Source organism: Aulostomus chinensis, chromosome 9 (genome assembly GCF_037954235.1).
Source record: "Aulostomus chinensis isolate RoL2024-O1b breed Wild chromosome 9, RoL_Achi_v1.0, whole genome shotgun sequence".
Classification (NCBI taxonomy): domain Eukaryota; kingdom Metazoa; phylum Chordata; class Actinopteri; order Syngnathiformes; family Aulostomidae; genus Aulostomus; species Aulostomus chinensis.
The window spans coordinates 28,697,626-28,724,214 of NC_141328.1; the positions used below are offsets into that span (position 1 = coordinate 28,697,626).

General features: G+C 47.6%; 3 protein-coding genes across 11 annotated transcripts in view; 2 read left to right on the forward strand and 1 right to left on the reverse strand.

Moving 5' to 3' along the window:
• lad1 (ladinin) overlaps nucleotides 1-546 on the forward strand; it is an 8,492-nt gene extending 7,946 nt beyond the window's left edge. For all 3 annotated transcript variants that reach the window (XR_015117943.1, XR_015117944.1, XM_086214884.1), the window contains one exon: nucleotides 94-546. The gene's annotated coding sequence lies outside the window, so the exon portion shown is untranslated. The remainder of the gene's footprint in view (nucleotides 1-93) is intronic.
• A 2,331-nt stretch (nucleotides 547-2,877) lies between these two features.
• On the forward strand, nucleotides 2,878-7,685 carry tnnt2a (troponin T type 2a (cardiac)). Of its 4 annotated transcripts, none has more exons than XM_086214887.1 (11): nucleotides 2,878-3,042; nucleotides 4,430-4,459; nucleotides 4,784-4,808; nucleotides 5,370-5,433; nucleotides 5,555-5,671; nucleotides 5,776-5,853; nucleotides 5,924-6,034; nucleotides 6,113-6,222; nucleotides 6,333-6,423; nucleotides 6,505-6,545; nucleotides 7,519-7,685. In XM_086214887.1, exons 4-11 carry the CDS (start codon nucleotides 5,380-5,382, stop codon nucleotides 7,550-7,552), a joined length of 636 nt encoding a protein of 211 aa, XP_086071013.1. In that variant the 5' UTR covers nucleotides 2,878-3,042; nucleotides 4,430-4,459; nucleotides 4,784-4,808; nucleotides 5,370-5,379; the 3' UTR covers nucleotides 7,553-7,685. The 4 variants fall into 4 exon arrangements, with proteins under 4 accessions (XP_086071013.1, XP_086071015.1, XP_086071014.1 ...); XM_086214888.1 differs by having other exon boundaries at nucleotides 3,035-3,042; nucleotides 4,787-4,808; XM_086214889.1 differs by lacking the exon at nucleotides 4,784-4,808 and having other exon boundaries at nucleotides 3,023-3,042.
• A 1,154-nt stretch (nucleotides 7,686-8,839) lies between these two features.
• Nucleotides 8,840-25,871, reverse strand: pkp1a (plakophilin 1a). 4 transcript variants are annotated; one of them, XM_086214880.1, is made up of 14 exons: nucleotides 25,511-25,871; nucleotides 23,322-23,551; nucleotides 19,238-19,399; nucleotides 18,961-19,154; nucleotides 18,737-18,878; nucleotides 18,268-18,475; nucleotides 17,990-18,158; nucleotides 17,531-17,648; nucleotides 13,474-13,638; nucleotides 13,211-13,387; nucleotides 12,730-12,883; nucleotides 12,387-12,573; nucleotides 11,480-11,564; nucleotides 8,840-10,801 (listed from the first exon to the last, which is right to left on the reverse strand). In XM_086214880.1, the coding sequence occupies exons 1-14, from the start codon at nucleotides 25,689-25,691 to the stop codon at nucleotides 10,727-10,729; spliced, it is 2,247 nt and encodes a 748-aa protein (XP_086071006.1). In that variant the 5' UTR covers nucleotides 25,692-25,871; the 3' UTR covers nucleotides 8,840-10,726. The 4 variants fall into 4 exon arrangements, with proteins under 4 accessions (XP_086071006.1, XP_086071007.1, XP_086071009.1 ...); XM_086214881.1 differs by having other exon boundaries at nucleotides 8,841-10,801; nucleotides 19,238-19,366; XM_086214883.1 differs by having other exon boundaries at nucleotides 8,843-10,801; nucleotides 19,238-19,366; nucleotides 23,322-23,437; nucleotides 25,511-25,868.
• Nucleotides 25,872-26,589: the final 718 nt, after the last annotated feature.

Consider the following 26,589-nt stretch of genomic DNA (forward strand, 5'->3'; position numbering starts at 1 on the left):
TAAATAATAAATGAAGCTTGACAGACTCAACATAGACTGGGTTATTTACTTATAATTTATTTATCTGGTATTTTTCTGTGCTTTTATTTGAAGGAAATTTGAAGACAGAGGAGAGAGAAGCAGATGATTAATGGGTGCCACGACTGACAGACTGATTGTTCCTTCAAGTTCTATTTTTTTCCTTTAATGTCAAAGTACAGAGGAAGCGGATCGAAGGTTTCCAGGAAACTTGCTCTTTGGCTTCAGGAGACTGAAGCTAGAGTTTGAGAGCTCGGAGGCCTCTCTCCTAAACTACACGTCGCTTGCTGAAAACATTTGAACTGTGTGATACATTAAGAACGGACCAAACATTGCAATCAAAACTCTTCAGGTTTTAAGCCTTAACTCTCTCTCTTTTCCAAGCACTTTAAATGGGTGAACGTGTTAAGAATTACAAAAGTGTGTGTTTTTATGCCATAATCATTTGTTGTGTGTAACAAGCCGAAATACGTTTGTTCTGTCTGTCACAACGGGCCAGACGCTTCCTGCCAAAGGAATAAAAAACATTATCACTCCAAACGATCACAGTTGTCTTTTAATTGCCTACAGAAGCAGGAAACGTGTTAAATGCACACTATTCTTTAAAGTCACTTGCCTCCGAGGATGTGGATAAGATCTGCACGTCTGTCTTGTGTCGGTGGCAGGCTGCCATACAAGGCTGTCAGACGTGTCTGGGGCTTTATCAGGCTCTTTCTGGCTCCCGCGGTGCTCACAGCAGCCTTATTTGGGAATGGTGACAATCAGAGTTCAAGCTATCGAAAAAGTTATTAATAACACAACAAGAGGTCCTCCAGCCTTTTCCCACTCGCTGCCTTTCCACCCTCCGACAGTCACCTCAGCCTCCTGCGGGTGAACGCCAGGACCGAGCTCAGCCCATCACTGCGTCCCAGCCGCAGGCACGTCCCCCAGCTGGTGTGTGAGTGCCAACGGTTGACACGGCCTGCAGTTTGCCGAGGAAGTTTTGTGAATTCTGGGTGAATTTATGTGTGCAGATTGACAGCCGATCGCCGTGATGTCAGATAACGAGGAAGCGGTGGAGGAGTATGAGGAGTAGGTGGACGCCTCTGGCATTCAATTCTCCCACAAACCTCTCTGTCCATTGTGAAGACAGCTACATGTTTGATGTGGACCATGATAGTAACTTGTGCTTTTGATGTTTTCAGGGTGGTGGAAGGTAAGGACGTCCTCCATGACTCACCGTATACACGAACACTATGTTCAGCACTCACCCTCTTCTTTAAACAAGCGTTTTCTGGGAGTAATCCAGCAGGCGCCACGCACCGTCCATGCAGTGGCACGACACCGCTATCACAAATACTACATGGTTTATAAAGAGGTTTTCCACGTTGAGTCTGTTGAGTGACGTTGTCAAATTGATGTATGAGTCAAGACTGAATGATCACTTTATCGTCAACCCAGCATGAATGAGCTTTTACACGAGCTGATGAAAATCAGACATGCATATCCCGCAGATGATTTACTTTTCCTTGTAGCAGCAGAATCAGTGGTGTAGTAAAAATGGTTGTTGTTCTTCCACTTTGTATCCTCCTCTGTGTGCTCATGTTTTCTACTCCTTGTGTGTATTCCTGCGTCTCCGTGGCTCAGAAGAGGAGGCCGCTGAAGGTACTGGAAGAGTGGTTTCTGTATGACACGCATGATTGAAGCGCCTCAGTCTTTTTCCTGCAGTGAGATTTACCAGAGTGGCGGGTGAAGTGACCTCCATTTAAAAAAAGAAAAAGAAAAAAAGGATGCTGTGACATTGATGAATGATTCATGAGATCGTTCACGTTTGAGTTCATTGGCTGCTCTAACCGGCTCTCACCTGCAGGGGAGGAGGGTGTAGAGGAGGAGGAGGTGCAGGAGCAGCAGGAGGAGGAGGAGGAGGAGGAGGAGGAAGGTACTGCTTGTGCTTTGAGCTTTTTAACTTAACACCATAAAAGAAAAATGACAGGCTGATTTTGTGGTCGTTTGTTTGTCTCTGTTACTACTGGAGGAGAATCAAACTGCTTGCAGTGAGGGGAAGCCGCTCAAGCTCAGTGACAGGATGGAAAGATTGTGGATCAAAATTAAATTCGAAGTAAAAAAACAAGTCTCTGGCAGACTGGTACTGTCTGGCAGTACTACTGAGGAATACTTGTATTTATCCTGGTGCAAAATGGCAAGGTGAAACTGGAGTGTCTGCCCAGGCTCAAACTTTTCCCAAGGATACATTTGTGCACTTTTATCAGAAACTCAGATCTTGCCTGAGTCACGAAGTCAGCTTCTGTTTGGTGAGGCAATGATGAGATCACATATTTGGGACTTGCCCACGTCGTCCACTTTGTCCCTGCAGCTGAGAAGTTGTTCAGATTGACTCACATCCATCAGATTTACATAAACCCCTGTTCGTCTCCTGCGGACAAACTGAACCTGAAGGGAACTGAACCAGCTCTGCCGGATGGATGGAATATTAGATTTGTGCATGGATGCAGTGGGAGTAGAGTTAACGCCACTTTGCACGATTAACACTCGCAAAGCAGATTATTAGAGCAGAATAGCCCAAAAACTTTGGCTTTTATTTTTTTAATTAGCCCTAACCTGTAACTGGGCAGGCCTGGAGTCGTAACTCTGCCAACCCCAAAACCAAGTCTGAAGACCTGGGTGAGGAGTGGTGGTGTGAACAAAGTGTGCAGCCTGCACAAACACACTAACACAATGCCACCTCTCTCCCTGGTGCTTGAGCGCTATCTGCTCTGAATACCAGAGGTGGGTAGCTCATCTGAACTCGTTATCTCCCTGCAAGGCTCTCCGCTGTTGTCTGTTCTTGCTTGAACTCTTTCCGTCCAATAACTTAGATCATAGATACAAAGGTTTCTGCAAAACTTAGAGTCCACTAACAATAGATGATCATAAAAAAAAAATCTGGCACACTGTTGTGGTGAAAAAGTTTCTCTCATGTGCTGCCAGAGGCGGTGCAAGAAGAGAACAAACCAGCTGCAGAGGAGGAGGCCAATGAGGAAGAAGGTGAGCAGTTGGAACAACATCAGGTGTTTGTTTGTCCCGCAGCCATGAGTCCGAGTGTAGGTTTGTGTTTGCGCTGTGATTCATTATATCCCGTCTTCAGCCGTGAGTCAGAGGCTGGTGGGAAAGTGATCAGCTGTCTCACTTCACTTGGGTATGTGACATGATGAGCTCCATCTTCCTCCTGTGCACTCAGGCTTAGTCACGCCAGACACCACCACCAGTGGAGGTTAATCCAGGGGCGACACGTCCCTCCCAACCCTAAGGCTCTTGCTCATTACTCACAATCTGGTATTGTCTGCTATCCTTTTGATCACTCTCTCCCTGAGTGGTGCGGAATGCTGGTCAAACGCATCTCATCACCTTTGACTCAGTGGCACATGATGGTTAACAAACACAAAGAAGCAGGTGAAAGTGACCGAGCCGTTCGTGAAATCAGTTTTTCCTGCCAACTCAGTGAGTCACCAGGTCAGGTTGAAGCCAAGTCAGCTCCCCAGACGGTTCTATTATCCGACTGCAATATCAACAGACATGCAGACGTGGAGTTAACTCTCCTGCAGCTCCGTGCAGACAGTAATGACATGTTTGTGAAACGTCTTGACACGGATTACCATGAACCAGCTCAGTCCGGCTGTCTCCTCCTCAGTTTATACAGAAACACCAGATTAGTTTGCATCAGTGTTAATTTCCTTTATGAAAACTACACTTAAATCATTTGGCTTCCTCAAGTCGTAATCATACTACTAAGATTCACATTTACAATAAGCTGAAGGCCGAATTGTGACAAGTACATGCATTTCAGTCAAAAGACTTAAAGTCTTAAAATGAATCAAAAATCAGTCGCACAAAAAAATGAAACTAAAACAACAAACAAGACTTAAATAGTTATTTTCTCCTGTGAGACTGAAGGCCCCAAACAAAAGCAGGATGAGTAAAAATAACAAGGACAGTTGAGTGAGACCAGACGACGAAGGAGCTGCCAGAACTGCAGTGATCAGCTGATCGGTTCTCCCCAGTGACCCTGATCATGTCCCTGATCTGCTGACCGTCATCAGACCAAGTCTGGATCAGTCGTGTTCCCATCAGCCTCGGCTCTGCACGCCGACACGAGCAACCAGCCCAGAAACGCAAATGGCGGCTGAAGCTAACCTTGCAGCATCGCTAACATGGCTGCAGACTTTTGTCAAAACCATAGAACATCAAATATTGCAACACCAGATGAAATCCTGGAATGTGGCTGGGTGTCACCCAGAGGTCACAGATGCTGAGGCTTGTTGTTGAGAGAGATGGTTCATTATCTCCTTACATAAGCTCTCATACCTCCCCAGAGTGCTCAGCCGTGACACGTGTGCCTGCTCACTTTCAGCACCGTGTTCTGCTTTGTTTTCAGGTGGAGAGGGAGATGCGGAGGAGGGAGAAGGTACATGTTTCATTAAACTGTATCCATGTCCTACCTGACATGAAGAGAAACGACGACGTACTCAGACACAACCTGACAAACCTGAAACAGCTCTTAGAAGCAGAAGAAACAGGATCCATTGTCATGACTGGCTGGAGTTTCCCGGCAGGATTAAAACCTATTGTAGTGTGTGTGTGTGTGTGTGTGTGTGTGTGTGTGTGTGTGTGTGTGTGTGTGTGTGTGTGTGTGTGTGTGTGTGTGTGTGTGTGTGTGTGTGTGTGTGTGTGTGGTCTGAACTACCTCACCAACCTCTTCTCCTTCCATTTTTGTTTTCCCTGTCAACAGAAGAAGAAGCCAAACCAAAATTCAAGTGAGAAACACACCCTTTAACACACACACACACACACACACACACACACACGCACGCACGCACGCACACTTCCACCTCTGAATAGTCTTGACAGGTGTGTAGGTGGAGAAAAGAAAAAAAGTGGAACTATTTTCTACAATTCTACAATTTCATTTAGCAGACACTTTTGTAGACCAGACGTGCTGCTGCATTCTGGATCATCTGCAGAGGGTTACTTTCTGTATGCACAACCTGGAATGAAGGAGTGGTTTGACGTTTCGGGAAATTTGATTGGCTGCTCTTGTTTTGAAAGGTAGCTGTAATCCTTCAAGTTTTAAGTGCGTTATTCTTCTACATCTAAATGTTGCTAGAGTCAGTCGACTCACCTGCTCAGCCATCAGCTGATCACATTATCAGCCAAGGTAGCCACTCATCACACCTGCGTATGAACGTAGCAGGAACGTCCTCCCCTGCTCCTTTTAATTATCGAATGTGCTTTTCTATTATTTATCTGTAACGTAAACAGCGACTCCTTCTTCCTGTCGTACTAAAGTCTTCAACTCACTGGGTTCTGCTCTCCAGGCCGTTTATCATGCCCAACCTCATCCCTCCTAAGATCCCAGACGGGGAGAGGGTGGATTTTGATGTGAGTCTCAGGTTTACTTACAAGATGGAATTGTGTTACATCACTTCACGTCACAGATGCCTCAGTGGGTGAGATAACGTCAGGGTCAAGAGGTCACGGCTGACTGATGCCTTCTGTGTAGGACATTCATCGTAAGCGGATGGAGAAGGATCTGATGGAGCTGCAGACTTTGATCGAGGTTCATTTTGAGAGCAGAAAGAAGGAGGAGGAGGAGCTGATCAGTCTCAAGGAGAGGATTGTGAGTGCCTCACACTCGGCCAGCATGGACGGAAACCTCCAGAACTCACACGTACGTTTGATATCTGCTTACGATGTGTTAAGATGGGACGATCTGTGTTGCAGGAGAAGCGGCGCGCTGAGCGAGCAGAGCAGCAAAGAATCCGCAGTGAGAGAGAGAAGGAGAGACAGAAGCGTCTTGAGGTAGAGTAACGACCACGCGACCGTGGTGTAGCTGCCTACAGGTCATCTTCATCCATCCCTGTGTCTCTAGGAAGAGAGAGCACGAAAGGAGGAGGAGGAGGCCAAGAAGAGAGCGGAGGATGACGCCAAGAAGAAGAAAACACTGACCAGCCTGCACTTTGGCGGTTACATGCAGAAGTTGGTGAGGAAGTTGATTTTGCACAGAGGATTTTCAAAACTATTCAAATGTGCTGAATGAGAGCATCCATTGTTCCCACAGACAGAGAAGCGGAGCGGAAAGAGGCAGACGGAAAGGGAGAAGAAGAAGAAGATCCTGAGTGACAGACGCAAAACCCTGGATATTGAGAACATGAGCCAGGACAAACTCAAGTATGTGGAGAGATGTTATACTGCAAGAAATATGAGGAGCTCATAGGGAGATTTGTTGTGATAGAAAAATAATAACCCAACGTAACAACAACCATGTCTGCGGCTGGCAGGGAGAAAGCCAAAGAGCTGTGGGAGTGGATGTACGAGCTGGAGGCGGAGAAGTTTGAACTACAGTACCAGTTCACCAGACAGAAATACGAGGTGTGTTTATGTATATACATTCATAGAATATACAGCAAATAAACCCCTGTAGAATTACATTTTTATGTATCTTCATTCCAGATCAATATTTTGAGGAACCGCGTCAGCGACCACCAGAAAACGTAAGACTCTTCTTCAGTGACCCGCGAGCATGAAACATGAGCAAAAGTTGGAGCGGAACCGGACGTCCCTCAGTCCGTCACTTTAGTGTTTCACGGCCAAACTGAAGGGGGATAAAGAGAACGGCACAGATTAAAAAGGAAGGGACGGGTTGTTGGGGTGGATTCGATTCCTCCGATTGCATCATCTTTCATTGAGCGTTTCATACTTGGCAAGAGCACAAATCCCAAACCCAACTCCACCCTGCCAATTTAGAACAGGTTTTTCTTTTTCAATAAATGTCCGAAATGAGGTCACCGTGATGACATCGCTATGACATCATCGGTGGTCTTTTTCTTTCTCAGGTGTTGGAGAGGTCACTGTGGAGCAGAAGAGGCCAACGGTTCTGTTGATTTGTAACCTGCGTAAAAATCGATTCCTATAATCTGCACCGTGTCCCTGTAAGATTAGATTTTCTAGTTGAATTAACAAAATTCAAAAATGGATTGAAGTGACATGTTACTAGTTTTCTTACCTGCACCTGGAAACTGAGGGACTTTCTGGATAATCTGGAAAAGGGTTCATTTCCTGGCTAAGGCTGGATATAAAGTTCCTACCAAAATCATTTGTTTGAGCAGCTTTAGAAATGAAAGTGCAGCCCCAAGTTCATGCTACAGTTTGTCTAAAAGGAGCCACAAACACAAGGTAGAACCTCGAATTTAAAAAGCCATGAAATTTATTGACATAAACACAAGAATCTCCAGTTTGTCTCTGGGAATGTGTGCGATTCCTGTTTCATATCAGCGGAGCAGTTAGGAAGTAACCTGCTGGCTCTAACTGGGTGAGCTGGCTGGGTGTGGCGGAGGCGGCTGTCACGCCCGTCACAGACACTTGAATGTCTCAGTCTGTGCTGAGTGGATGATGGATGCCTCTGCAGCCTTGATAAATGTCTATTCTTAATGCTGTTAGTGGATAAAGCTTCTTTGTTCCTGGCAGATCCAAGAGGACCAAGAGAGGGCTCAGGAAGTAGAGGCAGAGACTGGTGATCCTGCAGCTGCTGCCACCCCCCGGGCCCACCTGCCTCGCATCATCGCTCCCATCCTTTCAGCTGAATCTTCTGTATTCGTGGTTGTAAATAAAACTATTTCAGCTCAGTCAGTAGTTTGGGTCTCGCATTTTCAGACCCGAGGAATGTTCCCTGCCGGCACTGGAGACGTCCGTGAAGGATTCACTGAATACAAACATGCAAACAGCCGAGAGCAAAGACAGGAGGAGACATCTTCCTCCACACAGACAAGCTTTGACATGACCGGCACTGTCATCATGCTCCTTGGGCTAATGCCTCGACCTCCACCAATCACTCCCACACACACACACACACACACACTTGAACAAGAGAGAACCTTCCAGATGGCAAAACCCTATGAGGAAATGAAGTTCCTCCTTCAACCGCCTTCCAACTTCTCTTCAAAGTTAGCCAAAAGCTCATTCCTGGATTTAATCAGACGGGCCGACGCAAAATGAAAACTTCTAATTACATTTTTGGCGTGGATCTAATGTGGCACTAATGTGCAGGGAAACGACTGATGAACTTCTTGTCAATTTTAATTCATTCAGTTAATCAAAAGGACACAGGACTACTGGTGTGGTGCTTTTTCAGCACTGGAGCACTCGGTGGGAGGTTGTAACGGTAAACTACCTTCAAATCAAATAAACAGGAAAAAAAAATCTATAAATGTTTGGTTCCAGTCCACAATAATACAAAGACATCAGCCATGTTTTTGAGCAATGTGGCACGATGCCGTTCATACCTCCTAACATGCCGTGGAGAAAATGTGGCAGCCTTTCATCTGCTGTTTTCCTTGCTGCCTTTAGGAATGTGTCAAGAAAGCACCAGGGGCAAAAGCTCAGCGAAACAAATCGAGCAGTTGACAGTAACTCTGCAGTGATGCCTTAAGAATCACCAGACTGGATCGACGGGGAGATAGAGTGTCATCCATCATAGCTTTTCTCTGAGGAAGCATGAAAGTCACTGAGGAGCTAAAACAATCCTCCTCGGAAGAAGACGAGAGGTTCTGGGAGTTGAACTCTACAAAATGAGAGTTTCTCACACCCAATTTAGAAAAAACTCATTTTGTTTTCATGGTTGCTCTCTGAGTCAGACATTGGTATGCGCGCACGCACGCACGCACGCACGCGCACACCACAAAACCTTTAAGGAATGAAAATTAGTTTAATTTGTTCAAGAGAGCTCTGATCACTTTTGCTGTGAGAGCCAAAAATCTTTAACGGTTTTGGAAAAACTCGCAGTGCTCGGTGAGGAAAAGACCAACACATCCAGTGATGTCTGCATGTCAGTTATTTATTCTTGTGTATGTACAATGTGACTTGGCGACAGTAGTTGTGTATAATTATATGTCACACAAACACACATTTCTCCAAAAATACATCCTAAGCAATACTGACATCCATCTTCTCCGAGGCAAATGAACCTCAGCGCGACGACAAGACAGAAAAACTACCGCTGAGGTGCGCTGAGAGGAAAGCTGCTGCGGCTGCTGCCGACTCGTCTCCACGCAGGGAGGCTGCAGCATTCGGAGCCTGTTTGGTAAACAAGAACGTGAGGAGAGAACCTGACTTCTTCAACATTTACGCGCAGGCACAGTGGTGAACGTCGCCTACATACGAGCAGGAACGGTTGGATTTCAAATATTATTGACCATATGTTTGAATGTGTAGCCCTGCTTGCTTGTGCTTGACTGGAGATGTTGCACATGGATCATAATTCCCTCGTGTTTGAGGCACCTTCATTTTCTGCTCAGGTCTTCTTGAATTACATTCAAAGACCATGCAGGGGATCCTAACTTGTAGGCTCTACCAACTGTTTAGTACTTAGTTTTTGATGTCAAAGGATATTGGTCAAAATGTCGTGGTCAGCAAAAGCAGATGAGCACAGTAGCTGTTAATATAATGAACCATTTAAACTAATAGTCCTTCTCTGTCTCTAATTCCTCAGTTTATACAATAATTTTTTTTTTTTTTAAAAAAGCAATAAATGGCATAAAATAAGTTGGCAAGTTTGGAACGGAGTAGAAGAACAAGGCACTTAGAACCTGTAAAAAGCTGGAACATTTTAGGGAGATTTGATGTCCTGATTGCCAGCAGCTGGTTGGCTTCACCGCAGCATGCCGGAGCAGAGCGGCAGCTAGCCTAGCCTAGCATAGCCTATATCCAGAAGTAACAATACCACTAATCACCACACTGTCAGAAATGCTCTTTAACAAGTGCAGCTCATAAAAGCCTTTGTGCACGTATTTGTACAAGTTCATGGTCTGTAACAGAGTAATTAGTGACTGCTAACTGGTGCTGCTAGCTGTATTTTGTAGCCGTGTTAGCTGTTCGCCTCTGTTTTCACTCCTCATGCTAAGTTAAGCTAACTGGCAGCTGACATAACATTATCTTCAACATGAGAGGCGTACTGACCCCAAATATCACTCAAAATGGCTGCTAGTGTGATAAAGCTGTAGCTTTAGCGGTTTGAGCACTGATACTGAAAGCAGGATCTGTTTATTTCATGTATAAAAACAAAACTGTGAAACATGGGATGAAGCATTTCTCCACTGACACGTAAAAATCTCATAAATTCACGTTACAATTCTGACTTGAACCGAACATCTGTTCTTCATTTCATTTATTTTTAAACTGATGCAAATGTGTTTCCAGAGGAGTATCTAAGGCCTCGAGGAACCGTTAAATCAAGGCTGTAGAAGCATGCACACACACAAACAAATGCACACACACACACACACACACTGACAAAAACCAAAAACAAAAACCCAAAAACCAAAACGAGCTCACCGGTTCATAGACACACCACCACGGGGTTATTCATGAAGTCAAAGCCTCTCTTTTCTCCTGACCACATCGCACCACTGACTCATATTCAATTACGCTTTTTCAACAAGATTGTTACTGTAATTTTACTCTCTGCCTTGGAAGGGTGTGGCCAGCAGTGTCTTAACATGCTGGTTTCAATCTGCAAGCATACACTTGTGCACAGGCAAGGAAAAAAGGAGGAAAAGACAGAGAGAAAGTCTGAATCATTTCAAGATGCATTCTTCTCACTTCGGCCCCACTGAGCCTGAAACTGTGAATACACGCAGGTGCAGGCCTTTGGGCTCAGCGGCGCCGTTGCTCCCCTCCATCACTCAATAACTTGCATTGACCTGTGCACGGCTGTGGTGTTGTCATTAACAAAGAGGGACTTGCCCATCCCCAGCTGTGGAAGAAAAAAAGTGGGAAGGGAATTAGTAACACAAGTGCAAGGACACATGTCAACACAAAGCTGCTGGAATGGGGAGAGGAAATGTAGAGCGTCAGCGGCGTCGAGGAGCCCCTGGCCAACTACAACGCTGAGCACTGATGGTTCTTCGTGAATCCTGACTATCACACAAACCTTTTACTCATCCTGTCACGACTGTCACAGAGCCGAACTGTCTATGACGGCACGAGTAGCCACGGCCACACTCAAGTGTGGTACAAAACTCACACTCGGGCGTTCAACGCCATTGAATTCAGAGTAAACACGGCGAGTGGCGCACTGGGGTCTATGATGGTTAGTTGTCTTGACCCTTCTTTCATCTCTCCTTTTCCTAACATTACACCTTCCACAATAGTCAGCGAGCACTAAACCAGTCCGCCAGGATTCCAGTGCAACTGTTTTTGTAATCACTGAACTCCTGGGTGGGGCAGGATGGAGGGGAGGGGGTCAGAAGAAGTGACTGTGTATCCCGCAGCGTGAAAATAAAGACCCACCCATTCCAGCGGGCCCCTCCTGCTGCTTCTGCAAGGAAGCTTGAGCGAAAGCTTCAAGCCGTTAGAGCTGTGCAGGAGTTGTGTTGCTTCTACGTGTTCCTCAACATTTCAGACAGGTTACACTGCAGTAGCTGAGATATACCTTTCTCACAATGCCTTGCGAATTCTTCTCATTCCATAAACTGTAGAGCAGCAGGGCGGCGGCTCGGCTGCCTTTGGGGAAGGACCTAGAACAGAAGGGCAGAATGAAGACGAGCACGAACAAACACAGGAGAGATATGGATGAATGGAAACGGTGCTGAGACCACAAAGTAGGAAAGAAGCAACTCAGGCACCGAATATGTCAGATACGCTGCGTGTAGCTGACAAGTCAGGGAGGCAGAAGATGAACTGTTTATCCTCAAGGACTCAACATGCAGCAACTGCAGAGCTAAAAGTTCGTGACAGACTTTTTTCTGAAAGGAGATGAAAGCTTTACAAAATCCTGATTACAAAATAAAAGCCTTTTTTCCATCATAGTTTCTGCTGTATGCAGGACACCGAGATAACGTAGTAAGATTTAAGATGTGCATCAGCCTCTGAGACTAGCGCCCACAGCACGTGACAGACTTCTCCTGACTGAAAGTAAATCAACAAAAAAGAAAAACCCCACAACTGTCGTTTGATTGTGAGCTGTCAGAGACTCTCGTCAACCAGAACTGAAGCACGGCTGGCGTCCAGCAGGAGTTCTGCTGTGGGTTGATCAGACGCCATCTTATGATTTCGACATGAATATTATTTTAATGGGCATGTTATGTTAAGTTAGCATGGAGGATTTTTGTCAAAGGAACAGTCACAGGTATTGAAGCCCATTTGTGCCGGATCTCCAAACCTCATCAGCTAAAACCATCCGCTGGGCTCCACACCTGGACAGGTAAAACACGCTTCAGCGCCATTTGAATGAACAAACCCTGGGAGGCGGAACGAGGCAGCTTGGATCTGTGTAGCGCCTGCGAGTGCTTCAAAGTTCCTGAAAGCTTTTAAGATGGACGTGCGTGATAAAAACTCACCCGTTCTCGCTGAGGTCAGCCAGTGATGTCACCAAATCACCAGTTATGACATTCTTGGTGACCTCGGTGTCGGCCAGCATCAGATTTCGGACTGTGTTACAAGCTGTTGCTATAGTCTCATCGGATTTCCCCATCTCACGGGGGCCAGAGCTGAGGAGTCTGGTGAGCTCCGGCAGAATCTGCTTTGCTGCACAGAGGACAAAGGAAACGACTAATTAGTGTTCGTGGACGAAATGTGTACACATCGAGATAAATGTCCCCCCCTCCCTCCCCCTCCCTCTCTCTATATATGTTAGCACACACAGTGACACACTTGTTAGCAACATCTAATGCTTCTCCTCACCCACGGTAGACTGGGAGCTGCCGGTCCGGGACAAGTTACCCAGCAGGGACATGGCGGCCTTCTGCAGGCTGCGGTTCGGTGCCTTCAGCAGCGGGGAAATGTGCAGCAGAGCCCCCAACTTCTGAACCAGGAAGTGGCTCATGACGCTGGAACCCTGGAGCGGAGGAACACACGGGAACAGACACCAGAACGCAAAGATTGAAAACATCAGCTGTGTCCTTCTTTTCCATACCAAACTTCTACCGCAGTGCGTGTGCAGCAGTTCTTACTGACTATAATTCTTTGACCTCTACACCATTCATTACTCTAAAAATCTCCGAATCACTGCCAGTAAAACTCCACCCGCTCCAACCAAACCAGCCGGGTCCTCAGGTGCGTAGATCTGTTTCTTTACTCCGATTATCAGTTGACCTGAGAGGATCCCTTACAGCCGTTCACGCCACACACAAAAGCTGAGCCTGATCGATATCCTGGTCCTCACCAGACTCTTGCTGGCAGTGAGGTTCTGCATTGTTCCGCAGCAGGCCTCCAGGGTGGCGTCTTTCTGGGACGAACCCAGCAGAGACAAGTAGGTCTGCATGGCTTTGGGATGGCACAACCACTTCACACCTGATGGAGCGCTGTCCAGGGGTATTCCTTGGGCCACGTCAAAGGAAAACTGAGGAGAGGAGAGGAGAGGAGAGGAGAGGAGAGGTTAGATGGCTCATCATGAGCTCAGAGGTGGAGCAGCTGGGTGATAATTACCTCCTTTTGCACTTTGCCGCTCTTGGGGCTGAAGCACCCGACCGTGGAGTTTTTCCTACCAGCCTGCCCCTCTGTTGGTAGGTTGTAGTCAGCAAAGCAGTCGGGTGACTCGGCCTCCAGTTGGTAGGTCAGGTTATGGAGGATACACGCACAGTTCTCCACAGACTACAGAGGCAGACAAAGAAGTTGCCATAATGTTACAATTTCTTATCCAAAAAGTTCATTTGACTTGGTCCCATTCTACTACCTCTGTCCGTTTCGACTACTGATCAAAAATGAAGCTGGTGGAAAACCTTGATCACGCCCAACAACCACAGCAGCCAACGACAAGAGACACTGTGGTGGGCAAAACACAGAACTTCCTTCAAGACAGACGTACGCTGCTAGTTCATTTAACCAGGAATTAAAAAATAATATGTCCTTGCTGACCAAAAGAAAAATTAGTTCTAGTAGAGTTAAACAATATATTGACATTTTATCAATATTACAATACGTTCTTAACCGCAATCTCCAGGTCACAGGAAGCGCTGGAAGCTTGATGTGCGGCAGGATTCCATTGCAGATGAACTGAACTACAGCTCAGCAGCGTGAACTCAATCCTGCACAACTCAATATCCAACAAATACACTCATCTAGGAGTCATCGCAGGCAGCCTGACTAAAACTCCTAGTACAGACGTGGAGTTAACACACACACACACACACACACACGTTTACCTGTATGAGTGCCACAGCAGGCATGTGTACATACATACTTTCCATTACATAAGTGAGCATTTGTTCCATGTTGGTGAGTGAATGTACTCTAGGATGTATTCGGACTGGACTGAACACATTCTGTGAGAGTCACGTGATCAACAGTGAGTTGAGGAAAATAACCCTAAGAACAAGCGGTTCATCATCCACTCAGCTACGCACAGGCAAGGCAAGGCAATTTTATTTGTAGCCCGTTTTCACAAACAGTTTGTCTCCAGGCTCCATGGCATCATAACAACATCCTCTGCCCTCAGAGCCTCACATCGACTGAGGAGAAACTCCATAGAAAACCCTTTGAACAGGGAAAAATGGGAGAAACCTCAGGGTGAGGAGGGGAGGAGGATCCCTCACCAGGAGGGACAGACGTGCAGGAGATGTTGGTACAGACAAGAAAACAGTTTATAACACAGAATGGAGGAAACATGGAAATGTTAATAACAGTTGAAGAAGGAAGCTTCTGGAAGGGGAGGCAGGGAGAGCAAGCCAGCTTGATGGGGGACTGGATGGTAGACTGGTTCATGAAAGGGGAGGCAGGGAGAGCAAGCCAGCTTGATGGGGGACTGGATGGTAGACTGGTTCATGGAAGGGGAGGCAGGGAGAGCAAGCCAGCTTGATGGGGGACTGGATGGTAGACTGGTTCATGGGAGGGGAGGCAGGGAGAGCAAGCCAGCTTGATGGGGGACTGGATGGTAGACTGGTTCATGGGAGGGGAGGCAGGGAGAGCAAGCCAGCTTGATGGGGGACTGGATGGTAGACTGGTTCATGGAAGGGGAGGCAGGGAGAGCAAGCCAGCTTGATGGGGGACTGGATGGTAGACTGGTTCATGGGAGGGGAGGCAGGGAGAGCAAGCCAGCTTGATGGGGGACTGGATGGTAGACTGGTTCATGGGAGGGGAGGCAGGGAGAGCAAGCCAGCTTGATGGGGGACTGGATGGTAGACTGGTTCATGGAAGGGGAGGCAGGGAGAGCAAGCCAGCTTGATGGGGGACTGGATGGTAGACTGGTTCATGGGAGGGGAGGCAGGGAGAGCAAGCCAGCTTGATGGGGGACTGGATGGTAGACTGGTTCATGGAAGGGGAGCGCAGGCCGGTGTAACAGTAGGGAATAAGGGGGGGGGGGGGCGATGCAGGCGGCGGTTGGAGCTCTGGTGGATCTGTGGAAACACAGAGAGACTGCGAGACACCAAGGACAAACTACAAAGTGCAACAAGTAGTGGTAATGACAGTTCCAAAAATGTGCAGGGAGGAGAGGAGGAGAGAGGGGGAGAGGAGAGGAGAGGAGAGGAGGGAAGGGCTCCATGTAACCTGATGTGTCCCCCAGCAGTCTAAGCCTATAGCAGCATAGCTATCAATGGTTCAGAGCTACCTGAACCAGTCCTGACTGAAGGCTCTGTCATAGAGGAAGGTCTTAAGCCTGGACTTAAACGTAGTTAAAGTGTCTGCCTCTCTGACCCATGAAGAGAGCTGGTTCCACAGTAGAGGAACCGGTACCTGAAGGCTCTACCTCCCAGTCTGGTTTAGAGATACTGGGAGTCACTAAAAGACCTGCAATCTGGGAGCGGAGTGCTCTGGTCGGACAGTAGGGACTAATGAGCTCTTTCAAATAGGATGGAGCTTCATCACTGAGAGCCTTATAAGTCAGCAGAAGGACTTTGAAGTGGATTCTAGATCCTACAGGAAGGAGAGAAGCTAAAGTGGAGAGATGTGTTCTCTCTTCTTAACTCCCGTCAAAACCCTGGCTGCAGCGTTCTGGACCAGCTGGAGACTCTTTAGAGAGTATTTAGGACATCCTGACAGGAGAGAGTTGCAGTAGTCCAGCCGAGAAGTGATAAATGCATGCACCAGTTTCTCAGCATCACTCTGGGAAAGGATATTCCTAATCTTAGCGATACTTCACAGATGGAAGAAGGCGGTCCTGGTCACATGATTTATGTGGGAGCTGAAGGAAAGGTCCTGGTCAAAAATGACCCCAAGGTTCCTTGCAGTTGTACTCGGAGTCAAGGTGATGCCATCTAGAGTAATGATCCGATTCAAGAGTGTGTTCCTGAGGGGTTTAGGTCCAAACACGATTACCTCAGTTTGATCTGAATTGAGCATTAAGAAGCTAGAGGACATCCAGGATTTAATGTCTTTCAGGCAGTCTTGCAGATGAGTAAACTGGCTTGTGTCGTCTGGCTCCATCGACCAGTAAAGTTGTGTGTCATCTGCATAACAGTGGAAGTTGATCGAGTTGCTGCACAGGAAACCAAGTCAAGTCAGGTTTATTTGTACGGCGCCAAATCCCAACAAAAGTTATCTCATGACACTTTCCAAGTAGAGCAGGTCCAGCACCTCACTCCATCAAGGAATTTACACCCAACAATTCTCCATCAGCAAGCACATCCTGCAACAGCAGCCACCAGAACCTTGCTTTGCCAGCAGGAAGGTGGAGCAGATCCAGGAAACCAAACAGCAAACTACGTTCACCTCATTTGTCCTGCAGGACTTGAAGCGCTTTGTCGTACTCAGGAAGGTTTCTCCCTCCAGTCTAAACTCTTGCTTGTGTTGTACGTTGCTTTGGACAGAAGCGTCTGCCAAATGAAATTTAGAATTTTAGAATTGTAAGATAAGATAAGATAAGATAGGTACTTTATTTGTCCCAAACTGGGAAATTCTCTAATTGTAGGACCATGAGAAATGATACACTCAAAGGTTTCAAACATTTTAGAAGGTGTTCTTCTTGTCTGGCACCGGCTCAGGCGGCTCCATTCGTACTATCAGATGATGTTCAGCCCCTCAACACACACGGATCCAAACACTCTCACTCTCGCCTGCTTTCAGCACCACTGTTCAATGTTGGAGGTGAAACAAACCCCCCCCTCCCAAAAAAAAAGCATCCATGAAATAAAACAACTGTAGTTTGCTTGATCCCTGATTGTAAGATTACGGTAAAATTGTAATTTGCAGTTTCAGATAAAGACATGCTGCAGTTAACATCAAATCCTCTTCAGCTGTCAACTTGATCCACGCTAATGATCGGGAAGAGACGCTGGTAACGAGGGAAGACACGAGGCAGGTTGAGGAGAGGCGAGTCAGTTCTATCAGATTAGGGATGAACACCGGGTTCTGGACCCGTTCCAGACCTAAGTTCTATCATCAAACCAAAATTCATCAAAATCCATCCTCAACGTTTGGAGTTGCACAACTACGAGACAAACAAACACTGATGCGGTAAAAATGGCAGACGTGGATCAGTGGAACTACAAATGTGTGTGCGGCGGTGGATGTTGGGTGGTCGCGGGTCAGCGGGGGTTCAGAGGGTTACCTTGTCGTCAGGGTTGTCCTCTGCCACGCAGGACTGGACGTAGTTCATGAGGGAGTCGATGAGCTCGGGGCACCGTCTCATCGCCTGCCTCTCCCCCTGCTGGGCGCAGCTCAGGTTCCTGCACACATCATCATCACTCATTTCAGTCCAGATGGAAACACGTCTGGGATCTGACAGGAACAAGTGCCTCTGACATCATGTCAGCAAACTACATCACGGTGGTTAGAGACAAGGCGAGCCGGTGTTTCCAAAGCCGGATTCTACGCTAAAACAGCTTCATTCTATCAGACTCTGCCTGGTTCATTTTCAAGCCGGTCTGAGAAGCCGATGAAGGTAACTAACGTCTGATAGGTTTCCTGCCTGGTTAACAGCAGAGAACCTCAATCAAAGTCAGCGACCGCCACCAACACAGATCTGATGGTCACCCTGGAAGTGAGGAGGCTCTGCTGCTGCTCTCACCTCAGGCAGCCGGTGGCATTGAAGAAGACATCTGGGTGTATGTTGTTGTTGGCAGTGTTGTCTGACCAGGAGGTGAATGGCACCACCACGTTCTCCGTCAGGGCGGGCAGAGCTGTGGCTATAAGTTCTCCCTTGAGCTCATCAGCAGAGGACAGGTTCCACAGCAGGCCTAAACATTTAAAGAGAGCAAAAGTTCTCTTATCAGCTTTATAGGCCACACCTCTTCCTGAATCATGCAGCTGCTCTTGTGTGTTTCGTTCTGAAACTTTTTGTCCCACCTGTGATTTCTTTCTGGGTCTCAGTGGAATCTGTCTCCTTCAGGAGCTGCAGAGCTTTCCCTATCCCACCACAGTGCTGAACCTCCAACTTGTTGTTCTGGTCCTTGAACACCAGGTTCCTCAAGGCCCCGGTGGCAGCCTGACTCACGACCGGGTTCGGGCTGCGCACTAGGGTCACCAGAGTGGGTATACCGCCAAGTTCAGCGACCTGCCGGAGGGATGTGACAGGGTTAGACAACCTGAGGGTGCAGCTGTCAGGTACAGAAGCAGATGACACCTGATGATGAAGGGCCCCTCCTCCCTTTCCCCTCCAGGCAGGTTACAGAAAGGTCGTCAGAGATTTGTTACCGCGACTGTGAAACACAATTGTCTCACTAATGTGGAGCGCACTAATGACTAATGACAGTGCACGGGGGGCGTGTTCGTGTTTGTTAACATGAGTGTTTTACGGTGTGTCGAGAGCTAGGACCTCCTGTTTAGCGTGCTCCTCTTTGAAGGTGGTGTGCTGGATGAAGGTGGCTCCGCACAGCTGGAAACTATCCTCCGGGTGGGACAGGAAGTCCACGGCCTCCTTCAGGTTCAGCTCTGAAGTGCCCAGCGCAGTATTCACCCTGAGACACAGCAGCGAGGAGGTCAAAATGAACTCTGACTAGAAAAAACAGCAAAGAACACTTAGGAGAAATGGAGGCTCACGCTGATTTCTCCTCAATCTTGGATGCTTTGATGGTACCCATCCTGCCGTCGGTGTGAAACTGGGTCGGGGGGGCCCGCGTGAGGCGGGTCTGGCTGCTGGACATCTGGGTGGTGTTGGTGATGGAGTAGGTGCTGTGTCTGTTCACTCGGGACTGGAGGGAGTGCTGGCCCTGGGCACTCTGCCCTTTGGCCCTCTAAAAAGACCAAATGAACGTCCTAAGATTTCTTTTAGGAAACGATTCCTGAATGATGATGTAACATGAGAGTAGCAGCTGACCATGAAGGTTGCAGAGGCCACAGCCAAGGAAGGGTCACTGAGACTGGGTTTCATCCCGTTTGGCTGGTTGGCAGCATTGACCTGTTGCTCCCGCACGCCTGAGGAGCTGACGTGTCTCCTCCCCATGGTCTTGGAGGAGAGAGACAGACTATTACTGTTGATCTGAAAAAGGAGGATTCAGGGGCGTGAGTGCAACAGAGAGGGCGCCATGCAGCGACCGAACCGCTAACCCTAATGACACGCAGGCAACTGACGCTAGTGCCAATTGGTGTTAGCCTAACGAGCATGCCTGCCTACTGTGGACGTCTGGTGGGTGGAGCTTACTCAACGCAGGTTACATTCGTACAAGAAGACAGACGATTCCTCAGTGTTAGATCATCAAGTTCCAGAACTTCATGCCAAAGCCACAGAATTTTGGTCAGACTTGCAGAGGACTGGTGGCTGCACATTCACATCCACTTGCAGGACAAAAGCTTCATAGTGAGCAACAATTCAGTACCTTCATGGATACAACTGGGTCTGAGTACCAAAACATGGTTCCGGCATGAATATCGGTGCCGTTAGTTCAGATTAGATTAGAGAGAAAACATCATCATCTGCTGTATCACAGCATCGCCTCAAACCCTGTTTAAACTGGGTCACTAATAACAAGTATTTGACCCACTTTCCCCCCGAACAATTTTCAAAGAATCCCCTGTAAACCAAGACGGAGGAATTCGACCTCACACAAAGCCTGGGAGCCTCGTCGCTCCCTCCTTCTCCACAGCGATGGTGGTGTTCCAGGGCCGCTGGTCTCTCACAGAGGAGCTTTGTGCGCACGAACGACACACAAACACCCGTTAAACCTGTATTCACAACTCTGATGCCATCAGAGAGCTTATCTCACAGAATGATGTCTTGTGTTTGTGGCCATTATTTTGTCTTTGCCTTGTGTGTGTGTGTGTGTGTGTGTGTGTGTGTGTGTAAAAGGAATGTTTTATTTTGCTTCTCACATATCAAACAATACTGCCTCGGATACAAACTTCCTGATATTTCTGATGCAATGGGAAAGTTGATTAATACACAAATGCACACAGACACACACACACACGCCCGCGCACGCACTCATACACACACAGTTCTAGTTTGAATTTCCCCCCTCTCTGTCTTCATGTGACCTTTCTCTCCTTCCACGCAGCTTCAAATCAGACTGGTTGCTAAGCAACCAGCTGTGTGTCAGCATTAGCCGCAGACACAAGATGGAGGAGGGATCTGTCAACAAAACGCTGGATAAGAACCAAGAGACGGTGTGAATGTTCTTCCTCCTGGAACACCAGAGACCAGAGATGAACTAAACTCCTGCAGTTATCATGAGATTGACGGTGGAATTATTTAGTCAACCTCAACACGCACAAGTTTGTGTCCCACGTCAGACAACGACCAGGACGGCTGCAGGAGTGCGTGGCCACGTCTCCATTGTCAGACAAACTGTCAATCATCCACAGACCTGTTCTACTTTCCTACTACCACTGATGTCAAAACCACACCAGAGTTTGACAGATGGTTACGGTCCGATTCTTCGTTTTTGTAGCTGTCATTATTTTCTGTTGAATTTGTAATAATAATTGTTGTTATACCAGGTTATTGTTGGGAAATAAATGTTAAAAATACGTGAAGTGCCTTCGCTTGAGTTGCAGGTCGAGCAGCGTCATGTGATGGGGCTCTTGATTCCTGTGACTTCAATGTGCTCCGTCACTCAGGAGGTGACTGCTCCGGAGCTGCCAGACTTCCTGCTGTTAAGAAACTGGTCGGTCACGACGTCGCGTCACTGCGCTCGACGGGAGACGCTGTTTGTGTTCATGGTTCAAGTGGAAACAGACGTTTAAAGAGTTTGTGTAGCAACAGCCGGGGTCGACCTCGAGGTGGAGGAAGGGAGAGTTTTAGAAGACACAGCATAACTTCACGATTGGTTTGGTTAGGCTTTTCTTACTTTGAACGCATGGCAGTTCAAACCAACATCAGCAGGCACAGAGTACAAAGCCTCCGGAGCCGGTCTGACGGGATCATCTAGCAATACTCATAGGATGCACTGTTTTATTTATTCTTTAAATGGAGTATTATTATCATCATATGTAAACATATTCAGATCAAGGCATTCTGATTATGTAGTCAGGGGGTTTTAATGAGGAGGATTTGCCTTTAACATTTCACAAAGCTACAATTCAGACACGTGAAAGCCTCCCTGCTGAGGGAGGATCGAGGGGAACCCGTCACAGCGCTGGAGCATTACTGTGCAATCAACATGTGCTGAAAATACATCTAAAACACCACTTGCACAGTGTAGCATTTTTGCAGTGTGACAGCAGCTCGCAGCAAAGCATCTTAAATATTAATTCTGTCTGTGTGAGAGAACCAAACTGCTACAGAACCAGAACAGAACCGAAGCGTGACGAGACGGAGAAGAATTACTGGCACTACCGAGAATCTTCATCAGCAAGAACCAGTCGCCGCACTCCCTAGACATGCCTCAACTCCCCGTCAGTGGGTCACATGAATATTCAAGTGCGTCCACACACACACACACGCACACGCGCACACGCACGGGCGCTGCTACATCAGGGGATCCACTTCATCGTTGGACTGTCATTCCTCTCCAGGGCGTGAGCAGCTGGTCATAACCTGATCAACTCACTGATGCGCCAGGGAAAAACAATGAGGCTCAGTTGATTTTTGACTCATTAAAAGTCAAAGGGAGGGAATTCAGTGACACGTCGGGGCAATTAACCATCATCAGGGTGTGTGTCTGTAAACCAGGAATGTTTCACCCTCTTACAAGGCCCACACACACACACACACACGTTGCTGCCAATTATTTTTCAGAACACATTTTTGGGATCTTGGCTTCCTAGCAGCGAGCTGATGCTAGTTTTAGCATAAAGGCTAACCACGGTCTCGGTGAACGTAACAGAACATGTCCACCATCACATTATAGTTCTGTGGCAGAATATTTCTTGGATTCCTGGAGTCTAGTACAGGCCCAGCATATTACTCATCTGAAAATACTTGTTTTCACTCTGGCACTTGTACAAGTGAATGATATGAGATTTGACTTGTCAGAGAGCTCAGAGGAGCAGGCTGGTGTGGGCGGTCTTGTCCTTACAACAATTCGTCACCCAAAAAAGTGTATTTTGCCTTTCAAGTACTCACAAATAGTTTTCTGGAGCTCACAAAGATGGTTTTTCCCTCCTGCATCACTTCATTGGGACACCAGAATGCGGAGAGAGCCAGCCACGTATATGTAGCTTGGTTTAGCTGTTGTTAGTCGTCAGTTTCCATTAGCTTCAAGCTAAAAATATGTAGCTAAATATATTGCTAACGATTCCCTTATTGATTCCATTGGGCTGGAATAACGTCACCAAGCAATGTTCACCAGTGCAGCCAGCAGGAAACATGGCGCCCAAGTGGCACGAACGCTCGAAAGTGAAGTTACATTTCATGAGAAAGGGTGACAACAGGGCATCTTGCAATACTTGCAAAGTGGATACTTCATCAAAGGGAGGAAATACTACCAGTATGCAGGAACATCGGCACACACAGCCTAAAATAACTTGGAATGAATGTCATGTTTCGATCTGCTCCGGCATGATTGTCAACCCAGCAGCAGCAGCAACGACAGCACGTCCTTTGCTGTTAATACTGCAGGTAGCTAACCAGCTAACACTGCCTATCATGTTAGCGCCACCTCACTGTTGGGTTTGTAAGGTCATGTGACTTCCTGACTAAACAAAGTTTATGCTAATTGAGCTGTTTGTTCTCTTTTTTTTCAAAAGATAATCAATAAAGAACCGAATCGTTGAGCAGAATCAAAAATTGAACCAGAATCCTAAAAATCTTATCAATTCCGTCCCTACTTGTGAGAACTTGAATAAAAAAAAAACTACAATTCATTATTAAAAATGCCTTTAGGTTATTGAGAGTTTGCTTCGGTGATGAATTTGTTAGTTTCATTTAAGAAGTGTGTTTGCGTGGCCAATGACTAATGAGTCATGTCGTCGTCATGTCGTGAAGGGAGTCGTGCACAAGCAGCACTGAGAGGAAGAATTACCACTTTGGTGTAGCTGGCTGTCTTGGTGGTGCTGCCGCGGCTGAAGGTGCCGTTAGATGGAAGAAACCTGAAGGTTCCAAACTCGGTCAGTGTTGTCGGGGACTGCGGGTTCGGGCCTGTTAAAGGACGAGACGTGTGAGAACTTGAACCAGTCCAGAGATCGCAGGGCAGCGTGACACGTTTATTTGGACGACTGGAGTCAAAGTGGCAGTGGAAAGCAGATCCGGCCCCTGTCGAGCATCAGAGACATCAGAGACATCAGAGGCACCAGCATGGCAGAGGATGAGAGCAGAGTTGAAAAGTTATTGTCAATTTCGAGGTTTCAGGTTTCTACCGTCAGACTTGTTGAAACCACTTTCATGATGCATTAAGGTTGCAAAGATTCTTCTGACAGGTCACATGATATCAATACGACTCATGTGATCAGGAACAGTCACGTTCACATAGGGATTACTCACTAACCACTTCATACACTTTTTGCTGTCTGTAGCTTTTTTTTTAATTATAGCCAGTCATGTAATTATTAATCAGTTTTAATTGATGAATTTGTATCATGAACCCAGTTTGGATGCAAGATTCAGTTGTTCTGTAATCTGCATGTAATCTGAAGGGACTGAGCCGCCCCGCGTCAGCAGCATGTTTCAGCACATCAGCCTGCAGGACCAAGAGGCTCTCTGACCTCCAGACTTCAGGATTACTGGATTAATGGCTGTCAAAACAACAGAATCATCAGCAGCAGCAGCGCCACAAACATCAGGAGAGGAGATGAAGTCAGAGGCCTTCCAGGGGTTCGGTCTAATCCCACACAAGCCTCCTCTGAATGCTGTGACACTCGCTGGATTCATCCAGTTTGGTTTTCAAGTGTCCGTCTCTGAGATTCCTGCCGCCCGGTTTTTATTTAATCTGAGTTGATGTTTGAGGCAGCAAACACTTCCTCTGATCAGAGGCTCGAGAGGAGTGTGACTCTCTGAGCAGCAGAGGAACGGCGCCGTTCCCTCGCCTTCCAAGGACGTCCACCTGGTTCACACCAAGCACTTCGGCAGTCTGGAGACAAACCAGCGACACCAACGAGCCTCGGCATGCTAATCCAGTGCTAGTCTGATTTGGCCCGGCCTTCAGCCGTGTCCCGCTGGCATCGTCATCGTCAACTGTTTCGAGATGAGGTTTCGTCTTCAGACAAAATAATTTGAGACAAATAATTACTGACGCAAAAGGAAAGGTTCAAATTAAGACTTAAAGGTGAGAAGAACAAGAACTAGACGTGACTTTAAATTTGACAACAATGAGACAGCAGAGATGACAAAGCATTGTTTTATATTGACGTTAAATGATGCATCACTGAAATCAGGGTTTATAACTTGAAGCAGCTTTTTCTGTTTGAGTTCTTGTTAGTTTTTAATGTGAACCATAAAATTTCACTCCCGCCGCGTCCCGTTATCTGCAGAGAGCAGAGATCATTTCACAATCCGGTGGGGGAAGTGGCGGTAAACAGTGAGACCAGCAGCTGGTCGATGATTAAGAAAACATCTGCGCCCGCGAGTCCACTGGATCGTCTCTAGCAAGACCAATATTCATCCATCCATCCATAGTCTACTGCTTATCTGTTAAGGGTCAGGGGGGTGGAGCCTATCCAAACTGACCTCAGGTGAGAGGCGGGGTTCACCCTGGACAGGTCACCAGTCCATCTCAGGGCCATCAGGAGCTATAAGAGGTTGATTATCTTGCTCAAGGACACTTGAACATGGTCACTGGGGGAAGTGGGGATTGAACCAGTGATCCTTTGGTTGCTAGACGGCGACTTTACCTCTGAGCCATGGCGATAAAATGTCTTCCAACATCTGTGATTGTACACCAAAAAACAGCGTTCTGCAAGACTAAAACTACACTTTTACAGTGTATGTTTGGAAGGCAGCCACACACACACACACACACACACACACACACACAAAACCACCCCGGCAGCTCTGAGGCTTTCACGGACGCAACGGATCACATTTCACACCTTCTCTACGTTCTAGAAACGCGTCATGACGGCATCAACGCAGCTGATACGTGTTATGACGTCACATTCAGGGGAAAAAAACCACACGTCTGCTAATCAGTAAGTTCTTTTCTCGCCTATGAAGGAAACCGCAGCACGTGAAGAAGCGGAGGAGGCTGCGTGGGTGCAGCAGAGAGAGCTTCCATACTTGTGGGCAAGCCGCTCTTCCCCTGCCTCGACTTGCTCCTCTTGATGCTGTGCACCTGATCCAGCACGCGCTGTTGTCCCGAGCGCAACTTCTTGTCGGAAGGGAGCGCGAGCGACGTGTCCTCCGGGCTCCCGATGGTCACCGTCGACCGCAGCGGCTCCGGAACCATCGTCTTCATCATCCTCTTCCCTCGGGGGGGTGGGAGCGGGGGGAGGTTAACCGGATCGTGCGGAGCGGGTTCAGAGGAGAGACTCGACTCTGCGCACTGAAGCTGCGGGTCGCGCCGAGTGAGTGCAGCCCAGCCGAGCGCTCCCACACCGAGCAGGCAGAGAACTCCACCCTCCTGCCGCGCCCTGCGGAGGTGGAGCCCGCTGAGTTCACACGCAGGTGCCGACTGAGGGTGGGACGGGCGGAGGGGAGGAGCCCGGCACGCACGCACGTGCACAAGTGTGTAACTTCTCTCCAGTGATGGGGGAGGAGCTTCTCAGGTCGGTGTGCCCGCGTCCACCTGAGACACCGAGCAAGAAGCGCCTTTTCAGTGTAAATGAAAAAAGTTATCAATATAATTGTTCTTCTCCATTTCCTTTCAATTATTTTAATTTTCACGTCATCAATTTTAGGGGTTGGCAACTATTAGTAACCAAGGGACTTGCGTGGCGTCATTCCCCCCCATTGTAACTGCACAATGGGAGCCCCTGAACATGGGTGTGACGTCATGGCGCCCATGTCCTCTTAGGAGGGCGTCCCAGCGACGGTCCCTGGCTGATCTCGAAGGCTCCTTCAACTGCAGCAGAGATACGTGGCCCCCGCCAGCTGGAGGCTCCAGCCTCTTCAGACGTTCCCTCTCAAGCCACGATGCCACAAGAAGCTGCAGGCTGGTCACCTTTGGAGCTCCTGGGTTTCATCTCGCTGTGCATTTAATGACAGAAATGCTGAAAAACGTGGTGCCTCAAACGCCACGTCTGAGTGAAAATAACAGGCCGAGTTACGAGAGTCCAGGCCTCTGTCATGAATTGTGGCCCCCCAGACCTCTCAGGGGGAGAGAGGTGCTGACACACACCGAGTCTGAACACACACAC

Bases quoted from the DNA above. Each gene is read 5' to 3' on its own strand.
- tnnt2a (XM_086214887.1), top strand. From the start codon at position 5,380: ATGCCCAACCTCATCCCTCCTAAGATCCCAGACGGGGAGAGGGTGGAT. The intron at 5,434-5,554 runs GTGAGTCTCAGG...CCTTCTGTGTAG, and splicing joins GGGAGAGGGTGGATTTTGAT to GACATTCATCGTAAGCGGAT. The intron at 6,546-7,518 runs GTAAGACTCTTC...TGTTCCTGGCAG, and splicing joins GTCAGCGACCACCAGAAAAC to ATCCAAGAGGACCAAGAGAG.
- pkp1a (XM_086214880.1), bottom strand. From the start codon at position 25,691: ATGATGAAGACGATGGTTCCGGAGCCGCTGCGGTCGACGGTGACCATC. The intron at 18,879-18,960 runs GTGAGCCTCCAT...GCTGTGTCTCAG, and splicing joins AAGATTGAGGAGAAATCAGC to GGTGAATACTGCGCTGGGCA. The intron at 12,574-12,729 runs GTGAGGAGAAGC...TCCTCTGTGCAG, and splicing joins CAGCTCCCAGTCTACCGTGG to CAAAGCAGATTCTGCCGGAG.